Here is a 23901-nt window from a genome sequence, read left to right as displayed (position 1 = left end):
TATTTCCAGGCACAGAAAATTCCTGGCCTCCAGGTAACTTTATCAGTGGCAGAAGAACATTCCCTCTATACATAACAACAAAAGGATAAGGTCCTAAAACATAAAAGCTAGATTTGCATGTTAGCTGACAAAAAGACTATACCCTGGAAGTAATTTAAATAGCTAGTTCCAGAGTATAGTTTAAACAAACTAAAATAAATTCCTAAAAACTAAAATTACTAAATTCACTAAATTCCTAAACTAACTAAAAATAAATTCCTCCAAAATCTTACCACACTTTCACGTGTAAAGGAAACCTATGAAAAGAAACTTACTCTGGTTCAATAACTCCATGTTGTGGGGTTATAGTAAGGCAGTGAGCTGGCCATGAAAGCTCAAATGTCAACATCCTATTAGACTTGTTGACAATTTGTACCTGTCCAGTGTCCGCTGTTCCACCTGTAATACAAAAAAAAAAGCTATAGAAAGCTAACATGTACAAAAATTCACAGAAGTGCCCAAGATTCAGAGATGCACCAATTAAGATAAAGCATCTTCTGCCCTATTTTTACCTTCACAATGCTTTAAAATCTTCACAGGTATGCAGTGCATATTATATGTATACACACCCAGAGCACACTACCTCTGACACCTCAACCAAAACTGTGTTCAAACCAAGTTTACTGTTCAGACATAAAGCTACTGCAGCAAGATTATTGGCCAAGCCACATTTACAAACACAAAACAAACATAGTACGCAATACAGTTATTTTAATACTAGAATGGTTATTTTATTAACTTAAAAAAATACTTACTAATAGAAGGAGATGTCAAAGTCAAGTACTCAGGTTTAACAGCCCAAGTCTGTTGAGCATCTGATTTATTATGAATGAGATCATCAGTTTTTACAGGTAGTGGAGGACCCTGAGGTCCTTTAACAGGAAGGACATCCAAAGTTGAATTGATATTTTCAGATTTGAGAACTCTGTCGGACATAAGATTGCATTAAGCAAAAGTAGTAATAAAACCCCAAAAACTTATGATTAATTATCATAGCCTACTCTTAGTATTTCTCAAAATTTAGTACTGAAATACAATGTTCTTTACATGGGGCTTCAATTTAATTCAAATCTCCATTAATTCAGCAGACATATCATGACACAGCTTTTTCACAGAATGTTTAGAAGTGGAAGGTACTGTTCAGAATAGAAGGTACTAAAAGAAACAATTATCTTCAGGTGATAATAAAGCAAAATGCTTTCTCTATACATATTTTATCCAGATTAAGAAGGTACTGCAGAGAGAAATAAGGCCATACAAGTTGTATTTCAAAGAATGCTGGAGATCACCTAGTCCAACACCCCTGGTCAAAGCAGGGTCAGCTACAGCAGGTTACTCAGGGCATTGCCTAGTCAGATTTTGAATTTCTCCACAGATGAAGACTTTGCAACCTCTCTGGGCAACCTGTTCCAGTGTCTGACCACCCTCACCAGAAAAAAAAGAAAAAGGTTTTTTCTCATGTTTAAATTGAGTTCTTTGCATTTCAGTTTGTGTCCTCTTGTTCTGTTACTGGACACCACTAGGAAGACTCTGTGTTCCTCTTCTTTACTTCCCTATCAAGTATTTATACATGTTGATAGATCCTCCCCCCATTCAACACTACACAATCCCAGCTCTTAGTCTCTCCTTGCAAGACAGATGCTCCAATCCCTTCATCACCTTTATGGCGAGCATTTCACACCTTTGCTTGCAAAATACATGGAAGATAAGCTCACATACATGAAAGCTAGGAAGTTGTTATTTTAGGATTCAGCATGTTTTCTTAAGTTAAAAGCTTAACTTACAAGAAGTTTGATTTTAAATACTGAAAAAAGAGCAGAAATCAACAATTAAAGAAAAAATAGACAACTCTTGCTCCATACAGTGTTGTGCAAACATACAGCTCTTCTTCCTGTTTTTTCTACTTTTAATGCTTCTGAACTGAGTCGGGATTCTCAGGACAGCTGAACTAATAATACCTGTGAGAATTCATCCCTTAAGACAGCAATGGAACCAGGAAGGCAACTGATTCACGTTATTCCTTGATATGGAATTTCCTAACAGTCAGATTAGTAGTTAACACACTCAGATCTCTTCTAAGAATTACAGACTACTCAGAAAATGAAGATCCTCATGATGCTTAGCCAGGCAATAAATTCAAATCTGGAATAACTGATAAGGCTATCAAGTGGAAAAAAGCAAACAACCACCACCAAATAAGAGAAATGTGCTGCTTGCTGCTGCAGATTATTTGTTTCCAACCTCTAGCTTCGCCATCCCACTACGCCTGACAAACACCTTGCTAGCTAGCAAATCTGTCAAGTGTCCCAAAGTGTTCAGCATCTGGAGTTCAAGAAGTACAAGCAATTCCAAAACATCTACACATGTAGATGCTAAACACAACAGGACTAGGTAGGACCCTTTTGTCATCTATGTAACAGGATCTTGAGAAGAAAAAACATGAAGACTCAAGAAACAACCTATGCAAATATATTCCTTACAGTGTTAAAGTTAACCCGCCTTTATTTTGGTTTTATGCTGTGCTATCTTAGCAAGTAGGACTTGTATGGGATTTGAATGTTTCTTTCCCTTTTCAGGGCTCCAAATGCTACAGCAACCTATCTAAAAAGAAGTGACAGGTCCATTTTGAAGACTAGGTCTTGCCCAGTCCTCCAAAGAAATCCTCTCAGTAATGGACCACTTCATTCAAGGGAATGATGGGGGTGGGGGTAGCCTCAGCACTGATCATTCTTTTGATGAGTATAGTACACACCACATTGAAAGGCTGGCATATGGGCTAGATAAGGAAAAGGCCACTAAGCCTTCTTAAAGTATTTCTATTTCCATCCCAGACGTCAAAAATTCATTACAAGGATTGAAGTGGTTATAGTCCTATTAGGACTACAACAACATACGCACTTTGGAAGTGCCTATGGAAAAAAGTTTCTTCAGATGAAGAATAGGAAGTTGCAGATAAATTGAATGGCATCAGCTGAGGAAACAGTTTAAACGTTATTGTAACAGTTTAAACAGACTATATAGAGAAAAATAGTGAGAAGAGCCACCTAGATATACATTAGAGTCATTCTCATTACAGAGCCAGCTCTTTCACTTGCAAAGCAAGTCAATTTTCATCACTGACATTAAAATCTTCAATAAAAGGAGATGCACTTCAGTTAGGTGTTATTTGACAATTAGCCTTATATTACCTGTCTGATTCCAAATGACATCCAGGAGACTGCTGAAATCCATCCCGATCAAAGGTGAAATATCCAACCACAGAAAGGATAGCCTTTTGCATATTTGCATAGAAAAGATGGATATCATTTGTCCCCCGTGGGATATCACATACTAAAAATGACAGTAATAGAACAATTCTAATAAGAACAAATCTATAATACTCAGAAATTACACAACTGAGATTTGGGATATAGACCTAGTTAATCTGTTTGCTAAGATATCCTAGATCATTCAAAAAATTACTTATTACAAGTTCAGTTATCAGGCATAAATCAACATTAAAATGAGATGTAACATGTAAATCTAAATACACACCAATTTTAACTTTTTAATTATAAGATATATATTTTCCACCTTTATGAAAATGATATATACTAATCTGATTCTACGCCAAATTAAAGTTAAGCTTCACCTCTTTTACCCTGACAAACAAGACTCATACGTTACACTAAGGCTTCACAGAAAGAGATTCAACTTGAGAGAAGCTACTTTTCAATTACTCAGTCTATTCAATCTAATACTTTAGTATTTAATTCATTATACCTGTAAATATCCAAAAGGTCAGGAATGTAAGAGTATGATTTAAAAATAATAAAAAACTTTTCATCAAAATGTTGAATAATCAAGTCAAAGTTCTCATTTGCTTTGAGCCATTTCATGTTGAATAGACAGAATGAAGAAACGAACACTTCTCACACAGGATACATTTGATCCAACCATTATTTCCTTTGCTGCGTAGTAGATACCAGGGACAATTATTAATATTTGTATATAGCTTCTACAACTCAGCTACAGATAAGACAGAACAACATCTGCTGTAGAAGCGTTTTTAGTTAGAATTTACATGCATCCAGAAACTTGTTAACAAAGCTAAGTCTTGCAAAAGGATGTCTACCAGAACATGTTTTTTTTAATAAATAATTCATTTATTCTATCATGTATATAACAAAATTCAGTATGGAAATATGTTCTTTCTTTAGGATAACTATTATTTTTACTCTAAGTTTTTTTATTCCCTCCGCCACCCCCCAACTGAATTCCATTCAGTTGGGAAATGCCAATTTTCAAATATCGCATTAAAATATTTAACTCTTACAGCCTATCTCATTTTCAGCAACTTAAAATATCAGAATAGCTAGTTCGTTATATCATTAAGATAACTTTGAATGCCAAGGCCACAGTGCACACAATTCCAGACCCAAAAGCGTCAGACCCAAATCACAGCATGCAAACAGCACGATGGTGGCATCTTCACAATCACAACGATCTTATACAAAGGCTTAGATCCTATAAAATATAATGAAGTACATCACATGATACCTAGAAACGCACAAGAGGATCTTGTGAAGAATAGTCAATCAGAATTCCTTTCCTCCTCTTTAACAATACATCCATATGCAGACAAGATGCTAATACGCATTGAAAACCAAATTCATTTTGATGAGCCAAGTGCAGAAGTCACAAAACACTTCAGACTGCTTTAGAATAAAAAGTTGCTAGATGTTAAGTATCAACAACCGCTGTCTCTGTTCAAATAGTAATCGAAGCATACCTTAGCAACTAGAAACATATTATATCAGTATGTAAAAGATGTTCAATTAGTGCAGCAAATCCCCATTAGTGTTAGGGAGTAACTGAATCTGGTAGCCTGATAGAGGTGAGGCTGCCACAGGTCCAACCAGTAGCAAGGCTGACCACGTGTTCCCAGCAAGCACCCCCATGCACACGCACAGGCCCACAGAGCCAGCCACACAGACCAACACAGACAGAAACACAAACAGCACCAATGGCCTCATCCTGTCTCCCTCTGTGGTGGATCAGGATGAAGACTCATTACCGGGAACACACATAGGTACAACGTGGATCCCTCCAGCTGCTGGCCGTGGACCGTACCATACTGATGCATCAAGTGAGCAGATTGGTGAAAAACTGACACCACACTACTTCAAACACTAACATTCCTATATAATTTCTTAATAGGTTTTTCAAATAGCTCTGTGGATTAAAACAAAGAGGAATGGAGACCAAAACATTCTAAGGATCTAACTTTACATTAAAAGCAATCTTTATAGCCAAGACATTCTATTCTTCGAGCTTTTTTTCAGCTTTACCTCTTTAACAGTCTTTCATTTAAAAGGCCAAAAAGTAAAAAAAGCATTTAGATGTTGAAAAAATAACACACTTTTCACCTAAAAGACTGTATCTTACAGAAAAGAAAAAAAAATTAAGATTTCTTAATTCTAGGTACTACTGTTAGTTCCTGCAAAGTATTTGACTTACGAGAACATGTAACAAAAAAACCCTGCGGATATTCTCAGTGAAATGTCAGTGAACACTAATCTGTGTAAAATAAGATCGTATTATTCATGCCGGACATCACTGGGTGACAAGAAGGTAAGAAAAGGCTTGAAGTTTGTATCATTGTTAAAACAAGTAAGAATAATCTAGTTTACTTGTCTAAGAGCTACTCTTCCAGCACCCCTCCTTGAAGGCATATTTGCAGTGTTATACAAGTCTGTCTCCTATTTTTTTTTTTTTTATAACAGTCTTCACCTCAAATCTATTGATTAAGTACAGAAAGTAGTACATACAAGGGCAAGGATCTTTTATGTCCAAGATAAATAAGTTTGAGTAAATAAAACAATTGTGACCAAATAGGAATCAATAAGCTATATTTCACAAATTCAGCAAAGTTCACTCTCAAAAAGAGACAGAAAAACATTAGGATGCAAGAGGTAGGCCTTGTTTTCTACAGCAAGAAAAAAAAAATGAAGCTACCATTAGCAAAACTCTAGTAATAAGGCAGTAAGATAATCAAGGTTGTCTAACCTCTAACACTGGCTTAACAACTTCAGAGCATACTCCAGAACCCAAGTATCTTATCCTCACTAGGATTTCAACCTCAACCAAGAGGAAAAGTAAAGATTGTTGATCGTTCAAAGTAAAGACAACATACGATCCACAGGGAAAGAACTGGACTACAACATTTATTCAGGTGTAGTAGCCTTAGAATAGTAAAATCTTTCCATATGTGAACAGAACTAGATCAAGAAATAGGGTTTGACAGTAAAGTTGGTCCTGACGCTTACAGGATTGAACAGTTGGAGGCAGGGGGGAGGGTGGTTTGTTTGTTTTTTTTGGTGGTTTGGGGTTTTGCAGGATGGGGAGGGTTGGGTTTTGGATTTTTTTGGTTTTTGTTTTTTTAAGGACACCTTTACAATATATTGCATTCTTTTTTAATAAATTCCTTGCTAACAGGAGCAGAAGTACAAAAAAAATTATGAAGCTATTTAATTTGGGAAGGGAAATATATATTTTAATGTCAGCGAAGCTGTCTGCCTCTCAATTTTCAATTATAAGATTTATCTGTGTACAAGAAACTGAATCTTTCTCAAATGTTAATACGGCAAATACTCTCCAAATAAACTGAGCATTTTTAATGCTATTAACATGCATAGACTGGGGTTTCATTTTGCTAAGAGAAAAGTACAGTAAATTGTTTAAATAGGCAGGCATTGAATGAAAAAAAAAAACAAGTTCTGTTGTGGTGGGTTGACCCTGGCTGGATGCCAGGTGACCACCAAAGCCACTCTATCACTCCCCTCCTCAGCTGGACAGGGGAGAGAAAATACAACCAAAGGCTTGTGGGTCGAGCTAAGGAAAGAGAGAGATCATCCACCAATTACCATCATGGGCAAAACAGACTTGATTTGGGGAAATTAGTTTAATTTATGAGCAATCAAATCAGACCAGGATAGCGAGAAATAAAAACTAAATCTTAAAACACCTTCCCCCACCCCTCCCTTCTTCCCAGGCTCAACTTCACTCCCGGATTTTCTCTACCTCCTCCCCTCCAGTGGCACAAGGGGATGGGGAATGGGGTTTGCGGTCAGTTCATCACACGTTGTCTCTGCTGCTCCTTCCTCCTCACACTCTTCCCCTGCTCCAGCGTGGGGTCCCTCCCACAGGAAACAGTCCTCCATGAACTTCTCCAACATGAGTCCTTCCCCCAGGGTGCAGTTCTTCATGAACTGCTCCAGCGTGGAACCTTTCCCCAGGGTCACAAGTCCTGCCAGCAAACCTGCTCCAGCGTGGGCTTCTCTCTCCACAGGGCCACAGGTCCTGCCAGGAGCCTGCTCCAGCGCGGGCTTCCCACAGGGTCACAGCCTCCTTCAGGCATCCACCTGTTCCAGCGTGGGGTCCTGCACGGGCTGCAGGTGGATATCTGCTCCACCGTGAACCTCCATATGGGCTGCAGGGGACAGCCTGCCTCACCATGGTCTTCACCACGGGCTGCAGGGGAATCTCTGCTCCAGTGCCTGGAGCACCTCCTGCCCCTCCTTCTTCACTGACCTTGGTGTCTGCAGAGTTGTTTCTCTCACATATTCTCACTCCTCTCTTCTCCGGCTGGTTTTTTGCCCCTTTCTTAAATACGTTATCCCAGAGGCACTACCACTGTCGCTGATGGGCTCAGCCTTGGCCAGCAGTGGGTCCGTCTTGGACCCAGCTGGCAGTGGCTCCTATCAGACATGGGGGAAGCTTCTAGCAGCTTCTCACAGAAGCCCTGTAGTTCCCTCGCTACCAAAACCTTGCTACACAAACCAAATACGTCTGTCCAAACTGAGAATTTTGCTTCTACATTTATCAAAAAAGAAACAGCAGAAAAATAACTAGGATTCAAGCCTAAAGGCACATTTTTCCACCCGAAAACAAGTATTACATTTTTCTTTTAACAAGTCATAGGCTTACCTTCTGTCACAAGCTGCTCCCCTTGAAATTCTTCATCAAATACAATGTTTCTCAATAAGCTGTTTTCTGGGATTATGTGTTTTTCTACCTCTGGTTTATACATCATAGCTCTGTAAAATAGATAAAGCAACAAGAGTCATCAAATTACGCAAAATATTGGAAAAAACAATTTGAAAAGACTGGTAAGATTGGTAAGAATCCAGCATAATCTTACCTTTATTTCTCGAATACACGAAGCTCAAATCTGTAAGCATTTGTTTATAACTGAGATCTTTTCATAATCTTAAAATGCTTAAAGAAATACCTGCTCTGTTGCTGCACAGTAAAAGGAACCACTGAAATAATGGCTACCATACACTTGTCCTTCCAAGATACTTGCTCTCTGCTGTCCGTCACACCCACCTAGATCTGATAAGTACATCAGGCATCTGAGTGATTTTTCAAATCACCACAGGAAGGAAGCAGGAGAATGCTATTTTGGTCACAAATTAAAGCCTTGTAAGGAGAAAAATTGACTAGTCAATGGCAGAGTGGCAGCAGGTGCCAGCCAACAGCAGGAACATGGAGCAAAGGAGCATGACTGCCAACAGGACAGAAAAGACTGGGAGGCATAGGGATATAAATAGTCCTGGGAAAAATGGGAAGCTACAGGTCAGTAAAAGGAAACCTGGCACTCAGATAGGGTCAGAACCATGGAGGGTGGAGGTGCAAAGAATACCTCAGCACTACTAACTCTCAGGTCTAAGGAACTTACCAAGCTGCTGACTACGTATATTTTTGGAGTAAAGAACTTGAGCCACAAGTTGGCAGACTAGGCAGATTACTCATTTCCCATTCCTGCCCCCAAGTCCCAAATCATGTTCTTGTTCTAGCACACAATTACAGAATGGGGTTTGACTGGCTTACAGGACTCAGTCATTTCAAGAAATAAGCACCTCTTTCAAATTATCAAGGGAGACTTCAGAGAAGCTGCCACCAAGAAACAGCAAACTAGACCACCATGTTCAAGAACCAAATGCCATGCCTGCTGACTAATAAAATCAGCAACAAATAATTTCACTCATGTACTAATGTCCAGAGTCTGAATAAAGTTTCCAACACTACCTATATAGATGCATCAAGCTTCTTAATGGGTTTTCTGTTGATCAGTAGATCAAAGTTTTTCCCTAAGTATTTTTGCCCTTTGAGAAGAATTCAATGATAGTGAGCATTGCCTCAGACAAAAGAGTTCATACAAAAATCAGTAACAAGCGTCTTCTAAGATAAGCCAATTTTCTATCAAGAAGGTCACAAACCCAGCTATTCCATAAGCTTTTTATTCAAAGCCATACAGTTAAATTCAGCTATGTTTAATACTTTATTTGGATAACAATAAATACAATTACACTCAAATTTGCAGGCAATCACATTTAAAAGCAATAGTGAAATACTGCCATTCTGAAATTTTGCACTGAATGATGATCATCAGCACCTTAGTGCTCTGCCTATTCTTAACATTTCACACTATCACTATACACCATACCCAGCACCAGTCAAAAGTGCCACTTATGTCATTAAAAACAGAGCATGCCATTTTTGTGCATCCAAGCTATGCAAATTGAAATGCAGAGTAACACAGCCTCTATTTAAGCTTGGTAAGATATATTCTACGAATTTCCTTAGTGTGTTACAAGCATATGTGGATGTTATTTCTCTCACATACGTAAAAAGATGATAAAACCCTTAACTAGGATTGTAGCCACAGCATGTAAACAAAACCACAAATAAACAAACCAAACCCCCACCAAACAACCTACCAGGTGTAAGACTTAGTAGATCTCTTCATATCATCACTGTCTTTTGATTTGTTCTTGCTATTTTTGGAAGCATGTTAAAACCATACTCATGGTAGCACACACCTCTAGTTTTAACTTTTTATTAAACATCTGTCTCTGTGACAATAGCAAAGTACATCTTACCTACGATACTGCTGCCGAGAAACTTCATCTCCACAAAAAAAACATACCGTTGATACCAATGTGCTTGTTTTATGGAAGTTCTTTTCCTTTTCCATTGGATTCCACGTTATAGTAATCACCTGATAAAATAAATAGACAACATACTCGGAAAAAAAATCTTATTGTTGGTACTAACATTTGGAATATGAGTCAACAAATTACTGCAATACAAGTGAAACAGGATTTAACACAAGTTAAGTGAGATTTTAATAAAGAACTAGTCAGACATGTTCTCATTGATCACATTTATTTTAAATTAATAAAACTTGTTCAGAATTCAGGTATTGTACTTACTTCATGTGTTCCTTCTCTTAGTACAAACTTCTCTGGAGATACCATCATTACCTGAGGATCCATAACTGTTTTTGTCCGTAGGTTTGCAAAGCACAGTGCTTTAACATAGGCAGCCCGAGAACCTGTATTTCTTATGCAGAAGGAAGCTTTCCTTAATCTTGCAGGCAATAATGCATCCAGTGTTACCATGTAACTATCTGACAGTTTTTTAACATTTTCTAAAGTTATATTGCTTGTTCCTCCATATCCAGATAACGGTATCTGGGGGCAGGGGGAGAAAAAAAAAAAAAAAAAAACAACCAAACCCTTCTTACTAAAACTTCTGTACAACTATGGTAAACTATATAAAGAGTTACAGAAACACTTTGCAAGAAATTAAAAAGCCCAAGTTTATTCAATCTTTTTCAAGTTCTACTGAAGAGTAATTTAAGGCCTACCTATAGAACAGGACAAGTTCAGATTTTGTGAGAGTTCTAGAGTTAAAATCTTAGGCTACTTTTAATGTACTACATAAAATCTTTCTTCTTCCTTCACAAGAAGAAAAATTGCATGCAAAATTGAGACTAATGTTCAAACTGTAACATTTAATGCCCATACAATCTTTAACAAATATGCAGATATGCATAATGTAGATCTTGAAAAGTTTCAGCTTTTCGATAGAAACAGCTATGCAGTGCAAGATTTTAAACATAAATTTTTCAAAATTATTTAAAATTATTAGAAGTTAGGTTGGGACTCTTACAGTAAACTTAATTCCTGGCTGTGATCGAATCCCCAGCTGTTTGATTTCCAGCTTTGCAAAGAAGCAAGTTATTCGAGTAGGTGCAAACATCAAGTATATGTTAGTATCTTCTTTGGGACGTATTTTGAGTTCCCAATTACTAGTTAAGCGTTCTTCTGATCCGAATATACTTTGCAGCTATAAAAATGAAGAAATCAGAAGTGAGTGAGTACAGTAGCAAAAACACATAGCAATAAGACTTAATTCACTAGTAACCCAAAATTAACTTCTTCAAAATCTGGATTAACTCAGTTGACAATGTCATATATTTAAAGTTGCAACGCTTAATATGCAACAAAAAAGACCAAGTTCAAGATACTGTATATTCCCACAATAAGCATATTGATGCCTCTCAGTTTAGACCACAGAGTTTTTTGACTTCAATTCACAATATGGTAAGGCTGAGCTTAATCAGCACTACATTAATTCTCTCTAGATATCAGTTCTGAATATTTGAGGAAAAACAGGGGATATAAACGTACGTGGACTTCGTAACAAAAAACCCCTCTAGTTATGGTAATTACCAAAGGCTAATTCCAGTTTTTCTTTCTTCACTCCCTCACATACGTGGAGTCCTTTGAAGTGAGGTCTGGAATCCCTCCTGCAGGAAGGGCCACTGACTGATCACTGCACCAAGTATTGACTCTGTTGTGCTGCAGCAGCTTAAAGAGCTGTAAACTGAGCTCTAATTTGCTGCATCACTCTTATTTCAGCTCTTCCTCAGTGTAGCTTAAGTTCTGCTACCATGTCCGTCTTGGCAGTCTCAGAGCAAATACTCACACAGCCTGCTAGCCACTGACATTTATAAAGGAACAGCACTTCAGGGCAAATACATTTTTATTATAAACATATCCTGATAATTGTCATAAACACCAAAGACATTTTCATGACAGTTACCTGAAAGCAGTCTTGATCCTGGCCTCTTATCAACAGTCTTAAATGCTGGGTCACAGATGGAGAGTCATTTCTTAGAGTTAACTTCTGCTGGCTGAAAAATATGAAGTTTAGTTTTATTTTACAGCAAATGTAAATTAACTGCATATATTTATTCACGGAAACAATGGAAATGGGACAGTCAATTTTAAAGTCATTTCATTAAAAAAAAAATCACCTCTTGGAACAACAGAATATGTTAGCTCGAAAGTTATTTCTGTATTCTCAAACTTACAGACCTTACAATATTATACACCATTACACATCAATCCTCATAGAGCAAAACAATCCCAAAATATATCTATAAATACAGCTTTTCTGAAGTTCAAGTATTATACTTAACAGCTTGAATTTTTAAAGCAAGCAGCAGTTGTGTCAATACAAAAATTCCTTAAAAAAACCCCCACTTTAAGAAACAGTTATAATTAGATTATCCAGAGCCACTGAGTTATGCAGAAAGTGAGTCTTGTAAGTAGTCTGCCCCAGATTCACCGGAACAGTTGCAAAGAACTAAATTAAGGATAACTTCCTTTTCACGTACTTTTCAACATGATAGTACCACAGAAAGTTATGGCCACTTGGCAGCATTAGGTTGACCAAAAAGTAGTGTTTTTCCCTCTGACATATCCTGGCAGTGACCAGGCTCCTGGTACTCAGATCCTTCCTCAAGAGAGGAAGGAAACCTCTCCAGCAGGAAAAGCCAGTGCCTTTGTCAAAAAACACGTCACAGAAGGATGTGACAAGCCCTAAAACTGGTAAAAACATAAAGGAAGAAGGATCATCCAATTAGAATCAAAGGGGAGGATGGAGAGAGAACAAAGCCTCTCCCTGATTTTCAGTGGCAGACACTGTTTTGTACTCTGTTGGAACAAAAATTCTAAAAATAATTTCAGCTTCCTAAAACCAACAGTGCATCAAAACTATTTTTCAGGGGGAACAGAAAATAAAAAAGCTGCTGGATACAGGGAAGAGAAAGTAATTCCCAAACACCAAACAGCCAAAACTACAACATTAGAAATACACTATCTTAATAAAACAGAAAAATAGGAATACAGCTACCAGAAATGGTTCTTGGCTACAAACGTGGATCACTTTCAAACAACTGGGAACATTATTAGATTCCTCAAAAAATTCATTATCAAAACAACAGTGGATTAGTCCCTAAAGTAATACTTACTAGAAGTCCAGAGATCTGCAAAACTTGCAGCCTTTACACACAAAAGCAGCAAAGTATATCTAGACAAATATGAACAGTTTCACTAAATCATAAAATACCAAAGCTGTAAACTTGAAACTAAAAATGTTCAGACGAGAACTAGTCTGAAGGATAAGGTAATCATAATTAAGGATGCAATGGATTCTCCATCACTAAAAGCTTAACACTGGAACACATTCAAATTCAAATAAATTAAGGGACGTTCAACAGCCTATGCTATCCGGATGGTCAAATTACATTACCAGGCTGGATTCTTCTAGTCTTAATGGATGAACTGAAGAAAAACAAGCAGAGAGATCTATTTCTAGCAAGAGATAGGTGTCAAAAGAACCAACAGAGAATTTTTCCATCAGCTTACATGGAAAATATTTTCTAGTACATTTCTACTTACATAATACACTAATCTTAGAATCAGATATTATTCTAATGATAACAAAAGAGTCCTGAAGAATAGAAAAAGCTCAAACAAGATCAGTTTGTTTCAAAATATTAAAAAAATTCAAAAAATTCAAAAAATAATTGTAATATACTGCTTCTCTCACTGGAGTCATAAAACAGCTTAGTTTATCACCTGTGAATTATTAACGTGAATAGGAAGTTTTACTTCAAATTAGTGCAATATAAAATACCTAACATGATATTCTATATGAACAGCTGCCCAATTTATACTTACACTGATGCTCCAAGTGTTACTCCTCCCCAGGCAATGAACTGCTTGTTGGAGAGAATGGGTGGGATGTCTGAGCAGCCAGCAGCTGTAGACACAGGTCTATTTTCCTCAGACTCCACCTCACCTTTTATCACCACTTCATACTGAGGACCAGATGGCAGCACAAGGATTTTCAAAGTACTTTAAAAATAAATAAATAAATTTAAATCCCACCACAGAAAAAGATTAGCTGATGAAAACAAAACGTAACTAAAAAAAATTATAGATAGGCTTCTTTAAACTACCTTCTTAAGGGGAAAATACAAATACTTCTTTTTTTTTATGACAAAGACCAGCTTTAGGCATAGCAAAATTTAAATCTTTTGGGCTGTAAATATGCATGCCACATGTACCTCAAGCAATCTTCTGAAGTATTTCATCTGGAAACAGTTCAGATAAGTATTTCAGAGACTACAGCTAGGCAGGTTATTTTTTGCCCATGCTAACTTCTGACTATTTTGACAGACTAATTTTGGAGAGAAACAAAGTCTGGCTTTCCCTACATAGATTAAAAAGACGCCTTTTGAAATACCTGTGAAACTTCAATGAAGTTTTACAAGTGAGAGATACCCAGGAGCGTCAAAATTAAACTCTGAGTCCTATTAACAAAAGTAGTGTTTTAAGCCACAAACCCAAGATTTTTTTCTTCACTTTGTTTCCTGGGATTGCTGGGAGAAAGAACACTGAGCCCACAGACAGGGAACCAGCCACCTACAGCTGGCTTTATCACGATACAGTCTGTAGTTTATAGGACACAAGCACAGTACAGATGACTACTGCCTTCTTCAGGCAGAGCAGAGAAACAGATGAATGAGAGCATCAGGAGTACAAATTCTAATAATGAATTAGAAAGAAATAGGCTAATACTGAATAGGAAAGCTGGACCTAACTAGCAAAGAAAACAGAGAAGAAACTAGGCACACACACACAAAAAGGCATAGGGCAGGAAGGAAATCAAGCTTTAAAGAATAGGCTGAAGCATTTGCTATAGCACAGACCCACTTAGAGCCAGGAATGAAACTCAAGAACCTCCACTCTAGCTGTCATTGAATTCCTGTGATGCCTACTGACAGAGCCCTGCATCCCATCAGTAGAGAACATGAACTCTTGTTACTGCTTTAGTTAGTTTATTAGTCTTTTGGCAGCACTTGCAAGTGGACTGCAAAGTTTCCAACTCTACTGAGTACCTTGAGCCTGGAAAGCAAAGCAGTTATGCCTAAGGCCATAGGAGAGCAAAGACTAATCACTTTGCATGCCTATCCATTAGGATCATATTGTCATTAGCACAGAACTTGTCATTGTTTCATTTAATGCACTGGGTAGGCCCAGTTAAGCTAGACAGTGAAGCTGTGCATATTTTGGACAGATTCCTTTATCCATTCTTGCTCTATTATAGCAGAAACTGAAAAACACATAACAAAAGAAGAAAAGCTGCTCTGGAAAAATGACTCACACCCCTGTCATTGCCAAAAAACTTTTACATGACACCAGAATGGTCACTTGAACCAATCAAGTCTATTTCGCAGAATGAAGTTTGACTGATGCTAACGTGCAAAAATATGAATGCTGACATATGCAAAAGGAACATGTACATTAGTGTTTTACAGGATTTACAGCAAACTTTTATTTAATTATGGCAGTCAAAAGTAATGAATACTTTTTGATCCTGATCTGTGCTTGAGTCTTTTCATACGTAAAATAGAAATAACATTTCCCTTGTCTCAGTAAAGAGGGAAGCACCTGAAGAGGCTGCTGAAAATAAGTATTTTAAAGCTTTGCTGTACTTTAGAAACAACTACCATATACAGGGCTTCAGGGACTTCATTTATTTACACAAAAAAAGTCTCAGGATATCTGCTGATCTGTGATGGGAAATATTAGCTACTCATTAAGCTATGTACAGTGAAAGAGGCAGGTTATCTATGGAACAGGTGAACCCTAGCAAAAAACTACTTTGTAATGAATGAGGACTCTCATGAAAGCAACTGAAGTCAAAGTTTCCTTTGTGGGTAAAACTTTACATTTGTTCCTGACCTTAAGGTCAAAAGTAGCTCTGTTTAAGACAGGCAGCATAAAATCAGTTATGTTACCTTTCTGTAGTCATTATGTTTTTTGGAAAAAACAGGACAGTCACTTCTCTTTCTTCTCCAGGAATAAGGAAAAGATCCTCAGGTTCAACAGCAAAGCAGCTGTCCTGATCTGATGTCTGACAATGGGCAAGGGGAAAAGAGAGGGTTGGTTACTTATTCTAAGGGAGTAAACATTTCTACAACATGTAATACAATTTGGTTGTGCATCTGTTGTACATGCAGTTCAGACAATTCTAATGTACCTGGCACCTTCAGAACTTTCCCATAACCCTGCACTAGTTAAACTCTTCTGAAGTTGGACACTCTGGTACAAATAACTCTAACAGAAGCATCTTAAGCCATCAACTGTGTATACCACACTGAAGGGGCCACAAAGAGATTTAAAGAATTTAACAGTAAGTACAACATGGCAATGGTACACCACCAGTGAAATAACATCACTAGTCTCAACAGCCGTACCAACCATTAATGGTATCAGTTAGTATCCAGTATTATGATGTTAATGTGGCATTTGTGATACTAGTCATGCATCCTATTTCCATGGCCTCTGCTCCAAGAAATGAAGGGCTTAGAACCCTCAATTATTTTTTTTTTTTTTTTAAATGTAAAAGGGGACTGACTGCTCCTTCCATTGACTTTGAAATGCTAGTTTCAAATGTGTCTAGTTACTTTTCAGTCTGGGACCATGCTTTCCATGGATTCTCAAGAAATTTAAAGTCAAGTAAAGAGATCACATATCTGAAAAGAACTTGCTTCATACTTGGGTTGGCAAGATGTCCACTGAAAACTAATGCAGCTTTATTAGAAAATAAAGATGTTTCCCAAAGCTAATATTCCTCTTTGCTCTGAATGGGCTTTATTCCACTAGCTAATTAACATGTGCTATGCAGCACAGGATTCACTACTTTTACTTATTTGTTATACACTTGTTAAAAATCTATTTGTTAAAAATCATAAGAGTATGTTTGTTAAAACAAATGTAACTGAAGCTGAGCAACTAGCCTCCCATGTGCTTTTTCCAATAATGATGTGAGCTAATCTCTTTGCTATCTTTCATTCTCTTTATGTAAACTTGTAAACCTTTTGTCAAACCACATAGTTGAGCTAGGATCCCAAGGCTCAGCTCTGGTTTCAATATAACATTAACAGGGCAAAACTCATGATTACAAAAGAGAGAAGCCAACTTACCTTAACTTTCAAATATACACCAATGTTTCCAGCATTTTTCAATGGCAGCTGCTGTTTGGCTGTTGAACCCACATGAGTAGACAGATATATTGTCTTGAAAAAGTAAAGAAGTATGTATGTACGGGTATATACATATATAATAAAACCAAGCATTACAAAAGCAGACTAGGAGAGGCAAACTATTATTGAAACACACTTTGTAAATACATGCAAACCTGTAAGTCCTTTGGAGCATGTATCCTCGCCGTTCCAGCTCTTGCTCGGAGAGGAATACTTTTAATCACACTGCTAGGTCCTGGACTATCCACTTCCACATCAACTCTTGCCAAGAATTCATCCGCTGGACCCAAGGAATCTATGAACAATTCCATGAGTAACAAAAGCAAGCAAGCCTGCTAGCAGCAAAGGCCATTCCTATGGATGTGTGTCTCACTTCAGCTACTGTCCAATCTTAATATATTAATGTTGTTGTGGTGATATTAACAGAAGCTCTCCCATTACCCTGGCAACACTTTTTTTTCTTTTAAATAAAATCTCACAGGATCTTATTTAAGAGTTTCACCTTTTTGTCAGATGTGGCTGAAATTGTCCCTAAAGCAAACAAAAAAACCACTTGACATACTAGCCAAACTAGCTGATACATGTACTATTTACTATTTAGGAAGCCAGAAAAACCTCAAAGGTTTCTTCAAATTTCTTATCTAATTTGCAACCAATGCAATGTTTTTTTAAGTGATGATTTAATTCCCTCTGCAAAAGGAGTGAAGCAAATTCCACACATCTTGCAGCAGATAACCACATTGTACAGTTTGACACTGAAGTAGAAATACGCCTGTTAACATCTAAAAGATTAAGACATAGAAGTATTCTGCCTCCTTCAGTTACTAAAACTGAATGTAATACCCGAAATATTAGGACACGCAAACCAAAGGTGGAACAACTCATTTTAAGTTTGCAGCCTGTTCCTGCAATTCTAACACATGCATACATTAAAAGTCAAATTTGTTTCAGCTGAAATTAAAATCAAATTGCTATACCTGAACAAGAAATTTGTTTCTTAGGTGCATGGAACAGAACCCAAACTGTTAAAGCCTCAGGATCCTGAAAAAGAAATTAGTTGACTCATCTTATGGGAGGAAGAGAATTACTGAAGACAAAAAAAACCTAGCAACAAAACTATACTGCTCAAATAGGCAGACTAACAAAAATCATTACTGTGAACTGAGATATTCAGAATTGTCATTTCAGATGGTAAGTAACAGAAAGAATCAGCCAACTACAAACTACTCACTTGCCCATCATAGCTTGCATGTATCACATGATTTACAACTGATGGAGCTGCTATCTGAGAAACCGCATCCATTTGGAGTGATTGTTCATTAGAAGGATTAACTGGTTCCTTGGAAAATGTGAAGCAACGCCAAGCTACTGCATTCTGTCAAAGAAATAATATTAGATGTATTAAATCTCTTATTGTCACTAACAATAATGCTGACAAAGCTGAGAAATGCAAGGCAAGTTTTGAACGGTTTAAGTAGTTTGGAAAAAAACAATCAAAGATTAGCCTGTAGTTTCATTTGGTATGTGACAGTCCAGCAAACCCTCTAAAAATAGTCAGAAATCCTTCTGCAGTAAAAGGAGACAAGCTGGAGCTTGTTAGTTTAAGCCTTCAAGAAGTTTGGCTGTTCAAGACCAAACCTCACTAGTCACCAAGATGACCTGATCCAATCTTAACATAAGGCCAGTCCTTTCTTGTCCCCCCCACATAAGGAAACAAGACCAGCTCTTCCCAGAGCACAAACCAGCAGCCAGCCTAGTCAAAAATCTGAAATCTGCATTGCCACAGAGATGCAGAGGAGCATGTTATAGCCTATAATCCAGGCTATTATTGTCTAGTGGAAGACAAAGCGAACAGAGTGAAGAGTCCTGCTCTTGCACCTGCAGAGGAAGAGAGAATATGTTAAACTTGCTACGAAGCAAGTTAGGCTGCTTGTTTGAACAGTCAGCTGTTCCACTTGAACAGTGGAATACATCTCATCTTCTCAGAGGGAACAGGGGATTAGGCAACACAACTCTCTTGCTATCTGCTGCCCTGTACTCAAATCAGGCAACACAGACGCAGCAGTCCATGGCTGGGCTGTAAAAAAAGAGGGGGGGGGGCGGGGGGGAAGAAAAAAACTCAAAAGCAAACAAAAAACCAAACCACTAAACAAAACCCCACACCTATCCCAGAAGCATTGTTAGTACCATTATAGCTGAATCAGATTAACACCCTGCCAAAAGAAAACCAAAACCAACCAACTTGTTTCCTGACTAACCAAAGACTTCTTGGGAATCTTACATCTAGTGTCCAGCGTATGTTTCTTAGTGATATGTAACAAAGTGTTTTGATATTAAAATTCAATATCAGAAGTTAACTTTCACATACAGGAAGTTTACTGTACTTACAGCATTAATAATAAGCCTTATTGGCACAAAAGCATGGGTTTTGTTGATAAGTTTTAGTGGAAGAGCCTTCCAACTGCCAGAAGTCAAGTCACCAAAATCCAGACAATCTCTTTTTCCTGTTTCAACCTGGTTTTAAGGCAAAGCAGAACTTGTAAGGAAGGTAAACCCCCAAAACACATTACCATACAAAACCACCAGGAAAGTAAGGATGTTATTCACCTATTCCATCCTCTTAATGTTATACCCGCATACAATACACACCTCCTAACCAGGGGTAGGAGGAGTCTAAGAAACACGTCTCCTCAGATAGCCAATCGGATGTAACCCCTTTTGATATCTCCCACATATTCTGCCTCAATCAATTAAGCCAATCTTAGTGCAATATTTATCCACCAAAACCCAGTACACAACCAAACTATTTTGGCTAACTTAAAATAAAAATAAATTTAAACTATGATTATTGCTAGCAAGTAAGAAATGCCAGTTTTAAATAGTTAAAAAGTCATTTTAGCAAGTTAAAAGTTAAGAAAATAACTAAGTAGTAGTTAATTTTTTGTTAGCATAAAAACACTTAAGTGTCATGATCTGCAGCAAAATACAGCTTTTATCTGGTATTTTTTCCAGTCTCAGGAATATTAACAAGACATGCAGAGATACAGCATAAGGTTTAATTTTAATTTAAATATGATGCAACTTTGAATGAACTATACCATGAAGAACATGGAGAATGATGGATTTTGCCAAACTACATATTAAAAAATCCATTTAAAATTACCTTAAAATTTATGGAAGAAGCATTAAAAAATTATATCCATTCATGTGTATTCAACTAGAATATCATTATTTTAAAACATATACTTAACCCAAAGCAGGTTAATAGACCACCTTAAAATGGAAAAAAATTGTTAGCTGTGATTAATGACTAAAAATTTTACTTTTATCAGCGATGTCACAGACGATCCTGTAATTTGTTCAGTCACCTCCAAAAGTACCATCAAGCCCATTTCTGCCTGTCCATACTCTTAAATTTAGGACTACATAAAGCCAGATTTAATTCTTCATGTCACACTGTCTCCCACCTGGTGGTTCTTCATGGCAAGATACAAGACAAGGCATTTTATATATCCACTTAGCTTTTTTTTTTTAATTAGTCCAAAATAAGAAAATATTCTCTACAATCATAAATAAGGTGAAAGTAATAAGAAACCAAGACAAAGCCTACTTGATATAAAATATAAAGAAATCATTACAATTGGAAATAAATGCTTTTTGTTACATTTTAATGCCCAATGGTATCCAACATAGCAGATACGTAGAAAGCATTAGATGTTTAAGATCTCATCCACTATTTTGGTAATGAAAAAGCAATACCTTTTAATTTATTCTTTTCAGACAGTTGCATAATAATTCGTCATTTCCAGCTAGGTACTTTTCCACAACTAAAACGTCCTAGATAGTTATATAAGCGTCTCATAAACATTCTCCTATATTCCCTCCCCACTCCAAACATAAGAAATCCCAGGTTCCTTTGAGGAACAACCTTGCATTCCTATTCTTTTCCAGTGTCATTTACCTATTCATAAAATTCCAAAAAAAAACCAAAACCAACAAACCACACAGTAAGCAGCTACTTACTTCTAAATTAGGATTTTCAGCAACTGCTGTCAGAACTACCCTACTTGCCAAAGCTTCTGCCTGAATGATTGTCTCGGCATCTGCAGAAACTGGCCAAGATGAAACATTGAGAATACACTGAAAGATCCCCGAATGACAAGGTAAGAAAAGTATTTTCAGATCATTGGTAGAATAGGATCCTACGATGGTTTTGTTCTTGAAAACCAGACATTGATATTTCACAGGATCCACCTGAAAAACAAAATCTCTGTCATTTTCAACAGGCCTCTTGCCAGAGGACATCTTCTTTCAAAATATCACGTTTACCTGGCACCACTGCTCAACACAGACATTTTGTGTATGTTTTTGCTCAATATTAATTATTGCATCTTCATATTCATGTCTCACTTCCATCTCACTCAACTGTAGGCATTTTCTTTTAATTTAAAGAGTTAGATAAGTCAGCATGAAAGTTGCTGGGGTTTCTTTCCAGCATCTAGTGAAACATTAACACTGGGATTATATTATTTATTATATTTGGAAGTGAATTCTTAAGTAAACCCCTGATTTTTGAGAAAGAACAACAAGAAAATAAACAAAGCCAATTCTACTGGGTGCTTTCTGCCAAAGATGGGAGGAAGAAGAATGGTGGAAGAGTAATGGAAAGGTCAGCGGATGGAGGTCACCAATAAATCCTAGAGCAGATGCCTTAAAGCTTCTGTTGTGAACATACTCATTGAGAATCTTCAAACAGAAGCAACAGACTGCAAATCATATTCAGTATATCTCAGAGTTAACTTGACTGAAAAAACTGTTTTTTAATTATATTTTGCAGCAAACAAATTAAATGTATGTTTATTCATGGAAACAACTGCAAATGGGACTGTCAACTGTAAAGTAATTTCATAAAAAAAAAATCACCTCCTGGTACAACAGAATCTTAGGTCTGAAGAGCTGCGTAAGAGCCCCATGATACTGAGTGACTAGAAAAATATGTAAGAAATCTTAGATCTCATACACACACATATATATACGCACAAACACAGAATTGTGGTTTAGTGGTTTTTAAAGAGGAAATATTCAGAGAAAACAAGAGCAAAACCAGAAGTCATACTCCTGGGAAGACACGTGCTACATATGCTGGAAAAATATACGTAAGGAGGGATATGATAAGGATTTGTAAGACTTACAAGCAGCAATATATAGAGTGAATTATTGTCCATTATTTCTCAGTAATAAGAACCAAAACAGCAAGAAACACATTTAAAAAAAGGAAAAAAGCAGTAGTGCATAGAATCCACAACTGAACTGAACTGTGGACAACACTACACAATTTCAAAAGATCAACTGGTTAAAGAGCAGTCCACCAAAAACTAATAAGAACAGAAATAACATCTAGCTCAAAAGTTCCGAAGCATCAAACTGCTAGAAGCTCAGAGTATACTATGTTTGTTCTGTTGTTATATTCTTCTCTACTAAGTGTGTTCATCAGTAAAAGAAATTAAATTATACTGATGGACCTTTAATGTAACTCATTCTCATGTTCTTGAGATCTTTTATCTCTGGTACTACTACTATGATGACACAAGTAGATAGAATGTAACAAAATTAAAGTGCAAGATGTCCAATCTATGGCCTAAAAGCTACATGTAACCCACAGAATAACCCATCTAGCTTGAAGCCTCCTCCAAATATTTCTCATTCTCTATCACACAAGATGTCCTGATTTCAAGAAAAATGGGAGCAAACTGCACAAAATGTTTTAGCAGTAACAGTCTTCAGCATGGATGCTTTCTTTTCTAGGGCTGACTTTTCTTGCATACAAAGGTGAGAATGAGTAAGCAGTAAATTCAAACCTACCACACTTTACATATGCAAAACAATTCTATAAGTCAATCCCGTCATGCGGCATTTACGTCTCTACTCCTTCTTGTTGGAGTAAGTCAGGTGGCCTGGCTGAAAGAGGGTAGCACTGCTTTTGTGCATATTAACTATAAAATGGGAAAAAAATTACAAATCTGTACAGAGGGCTCAAATTTTACATATGTCATCTGGTAAGATTACAGCATTATTCCTACAGCTTTATTATAGAAATCTCTTACCTTTTCCCCATTAACTGAAACACTGAGTATTCCAATGCTGACCTGCAACCACCGTTCAGTTGGATTAAAAATGCTAAGAACTGTCTGTGAGGCAATTCCTACACAACAGGCATTAGGGAACTTCAATTCTTCTGGTACTTTTACATGTCCTTTGGAAGAAAATATGCTCCTGTTAGTTCCAAGTACCCAGAAGCAAATCAGCATGCAGGCTACCACCATGTCAAATTTATAAACTCATTCGACGAATGCTTCATTATGGCAAGGAAATGTTTGACTCCTACAGTTTTCGTAAGAATGTTCTCCACAAGCCTGATACTCAGAATTTCAATAATCGTTTTTAATTTGCATCTTACTTGGAGTTCTACTGTCACGAACAAAAATACTTATAGCACATCCCATGCAGACACTAACTCACGAAGTATATATATACACCTTACATAAAATACTCAGTGTTGACAATTTAATCAGTGCTAGCCCAACTCAGAAAATGTGAATATCAGTATTACATCCCTAGAACATTTA

The 23901-nt window shown here is 37.0% G+C and overlaps 1 protein-coding gene across 1 annotated transcript in view; it reads right to left on the bottom strand.

Moving 5' to 3' along the window:
* The window catches only part of CEP192 (centrosomal protein 192), a 93286-nt gene that overhangs the window by 19905 nt on the left and 49480 nt on the right, over window positions 1–23901 (bottom strand). Inside the window, exons 30-46 of the mRNA XM_059815635.1 lie at window positions 23380–23528; window positions 21299–21529; window positions 19664–19789; window positions 18507–18650; window positions 18253–18316; window positions 17431–17570; window positions 17216–17308; window positions 16028–16143; window positions 13902–14078; window positions 11977–12067; window positions 11041–11217; window positions 10299–10559; window positions 9966–10084; window positions 8008–8117; window positions 3228–3369; window positions 795–964; window positions 315–438 (exon numbers count right to left, since the gene is read on the bottom strand). Of these exons, the coding sequence (XP_059671618.1) occupies window positions 315–438; window positions 795–964; window positions 3228–3369; window positions 8008–8117; window positions 9966–10084; window positions 10299–10559; window positions 11041–11217; window positions 11977–12067; window positions 13902–14078; window positions 16028–16143; window positions 17216–17308; window positions 17431–17570; window positions 18253–18316; window positions 18507–18650; window positions 19664–19789; window positions 21299–21529; window positions 23380–23528 (2434 nt within the window). The remainder of the gene's footprint in view (window positions 1–314; window positions 439–794; window positions 965–3227; window positions 3370–8007; window positions 8118–9965; window positions 10085–10298; window positions 10560–11040; window positions 11218–11976; window positions 12068–13901; window positions 14079–16027; window positions 16144–17215; window positions 17309–17430; window positions 17571–18252; window positions 18317–18506; window positions 18651–19663; window positions 19790–21298; window positions 21530–23379; window positions 23529–23901) is intronic.

This window comes from Gavia stellata, chromosome 3, assembly GCF_030936135.1.
Source record: "Gavia stellata isolate bGavSte3 chromosome 3, bGavSte3.hap2, whole genome shotgun sequence".
NCBI classification, from domain to species: domain Eukaryota; kingdom Metazoa; phylum Chordata; class Aves; order Gaviiformes; family Gaviidae; genus Gavia; species Gavia stellata.
The sequence above is the reverse complement of the archived record's forward strand: the minus strand, read 5'-3'. Positions and strand labels throughout refer to the sequence as shown.